The sequence below is a fragment of the Clupea harengus genome, unplaced genomic scaffold (genome assembly GCF_900700415.2).
Source record: "Clupea harengus unplaced genomic scaffold, Ch_v2.0.2, whole genome shotgun sequence".
Taxonomy (NCBI): domain Eukaryota; kingdom Metazoa; phylum Chordata; class Actinopteri; order Clupeiformes; family Clupeidae; genus Clupea; species Clupea harengus.
In genome coordinates, this window is record NW_024879661.1 from 100,001 (window position 1) to 109,241 (window position 9,241).

At 47.9% G+C, this 9,241-nt stretch overlaps 1 protein-coding gene across 1 annotated transcript in view; it reads left to right on the forward strand.

Moving 5' to 3' along the window:
* LOC122129495 (patatin-like phospholipase domain-containing protein 7) overlaps window positions 1-9,225 on the forward strand; it is a gene marked incomplete at its 3' end in the record, with an annotated part of 19,342 nt that extends 10,117 nt beyond the window's left edge. The window contains exons 17-27 of the mRNA XM_042704418.1: window positions 69-146; window positions 1,091-1,296; window positions 2,714-2,845; window positions 3,258-3,381; window positions 3,808-3,921; window positions 4,256-4,331; window positions 4,735-4,884; window positions 5,225-5,288; window positions 6,725-6,893; window positions 8,491-8,673; window positions 8,978-9,225. Of these exons, the coding sequence (XP_042560352.1) occupies window positions 69-146; window positions 1,091-1,296; window positions 2,714-2,845; window positions 3,258-3,381; window positions 3,808-3,921; window positions 4,256-4,331; window positions 4,735-4,884; window positions 5,225-5,288; window positions 6,725-6,893; window positions 8,491-8,673; window positions 8,978-9,225 (1,544 nt within the window). The remainder of the gene's footprint in view (window positions 1-68; window positions 147-1,090; window positions 1,297-2,713; window positions 2,846-3,257; window positions 3,382-3,807; window positions 3,922-4,255; window positions 4,332-4,734; window positions 4,885-5,224; window positions 5,289-6,724; window positions 6,894-8,490; window positions 8,674-8,977) is intronic.
* Window positions 9,226-9,241: the final 16 nt, after the last annotated feature.

Consider the following 9,241-nt stretch of genomic DNA (forward strand, 5'->3'; position numbering starts at 1 on the left):
AGCTGTCGTGTTTGTGTGTCCTCGTCATCGTGCTGTAAAATGAGTCTTGACCCTGTTTCCTCCGTCAGGACCCCAGCTTGCTGGAGGGAAGGGTGTCCATGAGGCAAGTCAAAGCAGGCACTGTGCTGGCCAGCCAAGGGGAGCAGGTCAGTACAATTCATGTTTCATCTCCACTTTGTACACACTGTCGATGTTGCGTGCTTTCTTTCTGCTAAGAAAAGATCAAATTGTATCTGTTATTTCCCATAATATTTCTTCATTTGTATGTCCTCGACACTTTAGAGCAGTAAGCCTTTTCTGACATACTTTTCAAGGTTTTCATATTCATGGTTAATCTACAGGGACTGTCTGATCCTTGAACTATCCTAGTTGAGCTGCTATAAATACTGAGAGTCATCTGTTCTTTTGCCTGCCCTTGTGTCCACGTAAATTAACTGGATGGGCTTAATGAGTTACCGGATGAATAAACATGCTGCCCTCAAAACCGAAATAAGTGTTTGTTGTTGGGCTGGGTATTGGCACAGATGCCATTCCAAGCTAACGATTTGATTCAATTCAATTCAACTCAGTTGGGTTTGATTATGATTTGATATTGATAGGAATGAGATAAGAAGTTCCATATAGCAGCTGTCCGTATTCTGACAGATGTCTAAAAGCTCTTAAGCTCTCTCCTGAACCCCAGACTGAAAGTTGGGGTATTTACCGCTCAGAAGCTTCCGGAAGAGAGTTGATTCATTTGTGTCTTCCTAAAACTTAATGGCTAATTAAAACTGAACTGCCCCACAACACAGTTTCTCTGGTTCCTCCGTTTCTCTCCCATACCTCACCCCTTTCTGTCTTTCTCCCTTCTCCTCCTTTCCCCCTCTCGCTCTCTCTCCCTCTCTTTCTCTCTCTCTCTCTCTCTCTCTCTCTCTCTCTCTCTCTCTCTTCCCCCGCTGCCCCCTTTATTCACGATTCGTTCCAAATGAAGCTTAATAAGCAAAAAAATAGTTTCCCCTCATTGTCAAATCAAAGATGAAGCATGGCAAATGGCCTAGACAAAAAAGTGTGCTGTATGCTAAACCATCCGTCCCGCCTGGCTCTCCCCCAGGACGTCAGCGTGCTGTTCATCATCTCGGGGGCGCTGCATGTGTACCAGCACATGATCGACCGCGAGGAGGATAGCTGCCTGTTCGTGGCGCACCCTGGGGAACTGGTCGGCCACCTGTCCGTGCTCACCGGCGAGCCGCTCATCTTCTCCGTGCGAGCCAACCGCGACTGCAGCTTCCTCAGCATATCTAAGGCCCACTTCTACGAGTGCGTGAGACCCACAAGAGTGTCCTGCCCACACACACACACACCCCCCCCCCCCCCACACACACACACACACACAGATACACACACACACACACACACACACAGATACACACACACACACAGATACACACACACACACACACACAGATACACACACACACACACACACACACACACACTCACACACACACACACACACACACACACAAACACACACACACACACAGACACACACACACATACACACACACACACACACACCTACTGCAAGTGTTCTGCTTCCAGGTATCCAGTATTTTGTGGCCACTCCATATTTTCTTGACGTCTTGATTCATATGTCCCATACATTTCAGGGAGCTTCACTCCCCCCTCAGTCAAAACCATTAGTTTGCCTTACATCTTGGGATTGAAACTCTTCAAATGAAATACCAACGGTCTTTATACATACAGATTCTGGTCACCCCAACCAGTACCCATAGACCTGTTTCACGTGTAATAGAATGTAGCATATGTTTAAAAAAAAAAAGCTAACCCGCAAAGCCAGGGTCATGGAGAGATGTTTATATTAGCTTGGAACAAATACCCAGAGACAACATCAGCGCCTAAAACACTGTATGTGTGTTCCCTTCCACAGTGTGAGTCAATACTGATGTTATTACAGGTGCTCGATGCCCACTCGACTGTATTCGCACACACACACCACGATGAATCATTTATGAATACATGTTGTGCTGTTTGTCATAGTCTACAGGTCTGTTTTGTGAGTTTAAGCACTCAAATGTTCTTTCCAAATGTCAGTTATGTAAATTATGCTTCATTTTTCGGTTTTTCTTAGTTGAAGTTGTTCTGTTAGTCTATGTGTATTCGTGGGTGTTTGTGTATATATTAGTTGTTCTTTTTGTGTCTGTGTATATATTTGTGTGTGTGTGTTGTCTCTCACACGCTCTCGTCTGCTCAGGATCATGCGTGCTGAGCCCAGAATGGTGACGAATGTTGTGTGTGTGTGTTGTCTCTCAGGATCATGCGTGCTGAGCCCAGAATGGTGACGAATGTTGTGTGTGTGTGTGTGTGTTGTCTCTCAGGATCATGCGTGCTGAGCCCAGAATGGTGACGAATGTTGTGTGTGTGTGTGTGTTGTCTCTCAGGATCATGCGTGCTGAGCCCAGAATGGTGACGAACGTTGTGTGTATGTGTGTGTGTGTGTGTGTGTTGTTTCTCAGGATCATGCGTGCTGAACCCAGAATGGTGACGAATGTTGTGTGTGTGTGTGTGTGTTGTCTCTCAGGATCATGCATAGTGAGCCCAGAATGGTGACGAATGTTGTGTGTGTGTGTGTGTGTGTTGTCTCTCAGGATCATGCGTGCTGAGCCCAGAATGGTGACGAATGTTGTGTGTGTGTGTGTGTGTTGTCTCTCAGGATCATGCGTGCTGAGCCCAGAATGGTGACGAACGTTGCCCACATAGTGGTGCGCAGGGTCTCCCCCTTCGTGCGGCAGATTGACTTCGCCCTGGACTGGATGGCCGTGGAGGCCGGCAGGGCGGTCTACAGGTACCCGTCCTCTCACTCTAGTCTATGCACCACACTCAGCCAGCCATATGTGCCCTATGTGCAGCTCAGCAGCTAAACGCGTGTTGCCTGGACCTGTCACCTGCTGTAAAGCTGTGCAGGATTGGTGGAATGCTCGCCCCTCACCACGTTCAAAATCATTACAACACGCCCCTACCTTTTGTTTGTTTAGAAAGGAGGGACTTGGTATCATGCTTTGAACACTCATTATACTGTCATTATACTGTATCTTTCTTTCATTGACTGTCAAACTTCATAGTGATTCGGTGGCTAGGGCAAAACAACAATGACACAACAATGACTTACAACTTACAAAGCATGTATGCGTGATATTATAGTTGTACTGTATCTCTTTCTTTTTCTTTTTTCCTCTCTTCATCTCTCCACCCCTCAGACAGGGGGATGAGTCAGACAGCACGTTTATTGTTCTGAGTGGGCGTCTGCGCTCCGTCATCATGAAGGATGATGGGAAGAAGGAGCTGGCTGGAGAGTACGGCCGCGGTGACCTCATTGGGGTGGTGAGTGGCCCGACCCGCTCCATGTGAAGCTCTGATAAAGTTCACACTGACTCACGATCATGTTTCGTTTTATTTTTTTAAATGTTATTATTATTGTTTTTCCTGCTCTATTCCTTGCTCTGTTCAGTTCTACACTATTTAACTTTTTAATGATGGCTGTGTTAAGGTACTAAAAGCCTCACTCAAACTGTCACCAACACTGTTACTGAAACTTTGCAGTCATCCTGGTTGAAATCATGGGTGCAATGGAGCTTTCACCCTTTCACACTACAATTTCTTTGTTCATAAAGTGCTGGCACCAGAGCACTGCATTTGATTCATTAAACTCCCAGAGCATTGCATTTGATTCATAGAGCATTGCATTTGATTCATAGAGCACTGCATTGCACAGATAAGCTGGTAACCCACGTCTCTGGTTCTGCCCAGGTGGAGGCGCTCACGCACCAGAAGCGGGCCACCACGGTTCACGCCGTCAGAGACTCGGAGCTGGCCAAGCTGCCTGAGGGGGCGCTCAACTCCATCAAGAGGATCTACCCACAGGTCTGCGTGAGGGAGAGGAAACCCCTCTGTCCCCATTCATTCCCTTGCACCAGGCCACCCAGATGAGCTAACCCACAGGCCTCCACATAGCTCTTTCTATACCTACTGTGACTATCATGAGCTCTCGTGTGGTCAGACTTCTCAAAGAGACTCTTTTAATATGCATTTATACACTTGGATTATCAGACCAAAGCAACCTATTGAGTCTATTCTCTCATCTCTTTGATTTGTTTAACAAGTGAAATGTTTGATAGTCAGTTAGTCAGTCAGTCAGTTAGTTAGTGATTTTTTGTGTGTCATTGTGCTGCTGATGATTTCTCCTCCGGTGGTGAAGGTGGTGACTCGTCTCATTCACCTGCTGGGCAAGAAGATCCTGGGGAATATGCAGCAGGGCAACGGACCCCTGACAGGTGGGTGTGAGAGAGAGAGCTCAGAAGAGACAGTGCTTTTAGCCTCGGAAGGGGAGCGGGGGGCAGAAAGAGAAAACTAGAGAGAGGGGGAGAGAGACACAGAGACGTATGAGGTTTGGAAACGGGTAAGAGTAATTGTGTCAGAGCTGTCATCTATGTCATGCAGTTCTATACTGTCGCTCTCCAAATGTCTTGGAAGAGAGAGAGACAGACAGACAGACAGACAGACAGACAGACAGAAGAACACAGTAATCCATAACTTCACATAAGATGGGAGACAGACAGACAGACAGACAGAAAGACAGACAGACAGACAGACAGATGGACCAGGGCACAAAGAGTGAGACAGAACTATGGGTACAGCATGTGTTTCCCCTGACGCATCATCTCCTGTACCACACAGCTCACGGCGCGGGCCTCCAAACTCCGGCCAGTAAATGGGACGCAGGGAACCCGGCTTCCAACCTGTCCACCGTCACCATCCTGCCTGCGTCCGACGAGGTGCCCCTGACCACCTTCACCCTCGAGCTCCAGCACGCCCTCCAGGCCATAGGTCAGCACAGGCCTGTTGCCTAGCGCCCACTCAGTGTGGATGAGCATGCTAGGTCATAGCATCGCTAACTCTTACTGAAGACATACAGGCCTGCTGCCTAGAGCCCACTCAGTGTGGATGAGCACACTAGGTCATAGCATCGCTAACTCTTACTGAAGACATGTATTTATTGTTTTTACTCCATTACAACTCGTGTATATTTGACTTTTAGTACTGTATTTGAGCGTTCCTCTTTGAAATGGCAAAACTAAAACTAGGCATTCCATCTGTAATGATTAACGACAGCATGACTAACGGAGGCCTTTGCCTCTCCTTCCTTCTCTCTGGGCTGTCTGACCAGGTCCCACTCTACTCCTCACCAGTGACACCATCAGACAGCAGCTGGGTGCAGCAGCACTGGACAGGTGAGCTGGTACTCACAGTCATATGCCACGTGCACAGGTGCGCTGAGACTCACAGTCATATGCCACGTGGCACAGGTGAGCTGGTACTCACAGTCATATGCCACGTTGACCGGTGAGCTGAGACTCACAGTCATATGCCACGTGGACAGGTGACCTGGTACTCACAGTCATATGCCACGTGGACAGGTGCGCTGGTACTCACAGTCATATGCCACGTGGACAGGTGACCTGGTACTCACAGTCATATGCCACGTGGACAGGTGACCTGGTACTCACAGTCATATGCCACGTGGACAGGTGCGCTGGTACTCACAGTCATATGCCACGTGGACAGGTGACCTGGTACTCACAGTCATATGCCACGTTGACCGGTGAGCTGGTACTCACAGTCATATGCCACGTGGACAGGTGAGGTGGTACTCACAGTCATATGCCACGTGGACCGGTGAGCTGGTACGCCCAGTCATATGCCACGTGGACAGGTGACCTGGTACTCACAGTCATATGCCACGTACACATTTGAGCTGGTACTCACAGTCATATGCCAGAGGTGAGCTGGTACTCACAGTCATATGCCACGTGGCACAGGTGAGCTGAGACTCACAGTCATATGCCACGTGGCACAGGTGAGCTGGTACTCACAGTCATATGCCACAGGCGAGCTGGTACTCACAGTCATATGCCACGTGGGTCGCATCACGCGTGTGCCCCTACTTGTGGCATCAGTAGGCATGCTGGCCTCTTTCATATCATATTTAGAACAGCCAACCATGCTGTGCTGGGCCCTGAAAGGTGCACACATATGGGTTTCTCTCATTTCAGGTGAGACGCACACATAACCTGCTGGGGGTAGGGCTGAACCATTTGGGAAAATAATCTAATTGCGATTTTTTTTTTTTTCCCAATATTGCGATTGCGATTTAATATGCAATTTTATTTTATCCTCTTTTTTCCCCCAACAAAACGTAACAAATGATTTAAATCTGACCAACACAATATTAGATACATTAAGTGTAAAATATTCTTTCCCACATTTTACATTTTTATTTAACTGCTCATTACAGAAACAAGAACACTGTGCATTTAAGTAATTTAAACAAAGTCATTGTAAGTATAAACACAAGGCATGCACTTTTTAAACACTGTGTGCAAAATGTACCATCTTAAGAAAAAAATAAAAAGACCATGTTGTAATCGCGCAATCGTTGCGGTTAGAAAATCGCGTTTTATCGCAAATGCAATTAATCGTTCAGCCCTAGCTGGGGGTGCACATACTTGTTCTTCCACTTGTTGTTGTGTGTCTCATCTGTTCCCTCATCTCTCCCTCCCGTCGGTCAGTGTGTGTGTGTCTCATCTGTTCCCTCACCTCTCCCTCCCGTCGGTCAGTGTGTGTGTGTGTCTCATCTGTTCCCTCATCTCTCCCTCCCGTCGGTCAGTGTGCATGAGTATCGGCTGTCCAGCTGGCTGGGTCAGCAGGAGGACCTCCACCGCATCGTGCTCTACCAGACGGACACCGGCCTGACGCCCTGGACCCAGCGATGCCTCCGCCAGGCCGACAGCATCCTCATCGTGGGCCTGGGAGAGGGGGAGCCCACCGTGGGAGAGGTGGGTACTGACGGAGGAGGGATTTACGGCCTTTCACCGTCTATGTGTATCACGTTTGTTTGTCGTTGTTTTTTTGTCATTCAGCAGGCATGGCGATTTATTAAGTACAAATGTATAATTTACTCGGTGCTTGTGAAAAGAGTTTTCATTTTCACTATCAAAACTAAAAGTTAAATGCAAAGTGATGTCTGTACAGGTTAGAACAGCTGAAAGAAAATGGCCAGAGTAGTTTAGGGTTGTTCAGGTTCTAGTGACTCACAGTTCAGTACCTCAACACTGTGCTTGCTACAGAGAGGAAAAAGTGTTAATTTGCAAAAGTAATTTTGGCCTCCACACTGGACAATTGTTCACAATTCACTGAAAACTCACAAATCTGACATTTTGATCAGACTTTGGCAAAATAAAATATTGTCTTATCTCACACAATGAGAAGTGAATTGGGGAGCAGTATCTTACATAGAGGCTTGTCTTACATACTTACATCTTACATACTCCACATTCTATTCAGAGGGGTTTGACTGTATGACCATGCTTTGGCAACTAGAAAAGCACATTTAACAACAGGGCCTCTTACTTCTGCCTACTGAACACGTGCCGTGCAAAAATCACATCTGAGGCAAAAGCATGTCTGAATGTCAGCCATCATAGTGTCGGAAATCTGTGTGAAGAACAGAGGCTGGGGAAACAAAGCATTTTAAGACTCAGTGGCACGCAGTCACTAATCTCTTCTGAGCGCGAAAACATGGCAAAGGAGATCGGATTTCCGCGGAATGATTAGTGAGTGGATTAGCGCCTAAAAGTCCTTAATGAGAGTGATTTTCACAAAGGCTTATCGAGTGCAGGCTTTGAAGGCGAGACGCAGCAGAGGAAATGAAATAGAATGCTGAAGCTATGGTGACGCACAGGAGGCCTTCGGGGTGCGAGCCGTTCCAAATAACATTTAGCCACAAACCGCCGCGGTGTGGTCGCACCCCTCTGCTGCAAGAATGGGGTGATGTTTCTGCGTCATTAAGCTAAATGTGTCATTATTATAGCTCCATAACATTTATTTGATGCCCCAGTTTATAGTTTGTGCAGAATACTTTTTTTTTAAGAATCATGCAAGCTATACTTCACATAAATCTTGAATCCCATCAGTAGTCTGGTGGCCTGGTCACATTTCAAGGGGTCTTCAGATATCTTTTTGAAAAGCAGAGTTGGTCTGAGCCAACCTGTCCCACTCCTGCAAGCCACTGATGATATATTGATGTGTGACACGAGTGTGGTGGGTCAACATCAGAGGACTCAGCAGCTTTTAGTAGCATCAGTCCCACAGCCACAAAGCCCAGAGGCTGGTACAAACATCACATACACACACACACACACACACACACACACAGGCGGCACACACACACAGACACACACACACACACACACACACACACACACACACACACACAGACATCTCAGTATCCTGTGTTTATACCTAGCGGGGATGCCCGAGGCTTTCTCCGAAACGCCACACACACACACACACACACCAAACACACACACACACACACACACACAGACACACACACACACACCCTGTGACTGCTGTGTGTATTGTGTGTGTTAGCTGGAGCGGATGCTGGAGGGCAGTGCGGTGCGAGCCCAGAAGCAGCTGGTGCTGCTGCACCGTGAGGACGGGCCTGCGCCCACGGGCACTGTGGAGTGGCTCAACATGAGGAGCTGGATCTCCAGACACCAGCACCTCGTCTGCCCACGCCGCGTCTTCTCCAAGAGGAGCCTGCCCAAACTGGTATGGAGAACACGCATACACACACACACACACACACACACACACACCACACACACACACACATACACACACACACACACACATACACATACACATATACACATATACACACACATATACACATATACACATATACATATACACATACACACACACACACACATATACATATACATATACATATACATATACATACACATCCTTGTTGGTATTGGTATACATATACACACACACACTGGCTACACACTTCAACACACACCTCTTTAATCCCCTTCTCCTCTCATCCCTCCTTCCTCTCCCTTAGCGAGAGCTGTACCAGAGAGTGTTCCAGAAGCCGGCCGACCCCCACTCGGACTTCTCCCGGCTGGCGAGGGTTCTGACGGGCAACGCCATCGCCCTGGTGCTGGGCGGCGGAGGTGCCAGGTACTGTACTCTTACCCCCCTTCGGGGCGCTGGCCTTTTCCCTGCCGTCCCTGGCACTGCCACACACGTAGGCTCACCGCTGCAGGGAAGCCGTGCCAGTCTCAGCGAGGGTCGTGAGATGAGTGTGCCGTTAGTTATTGCATCC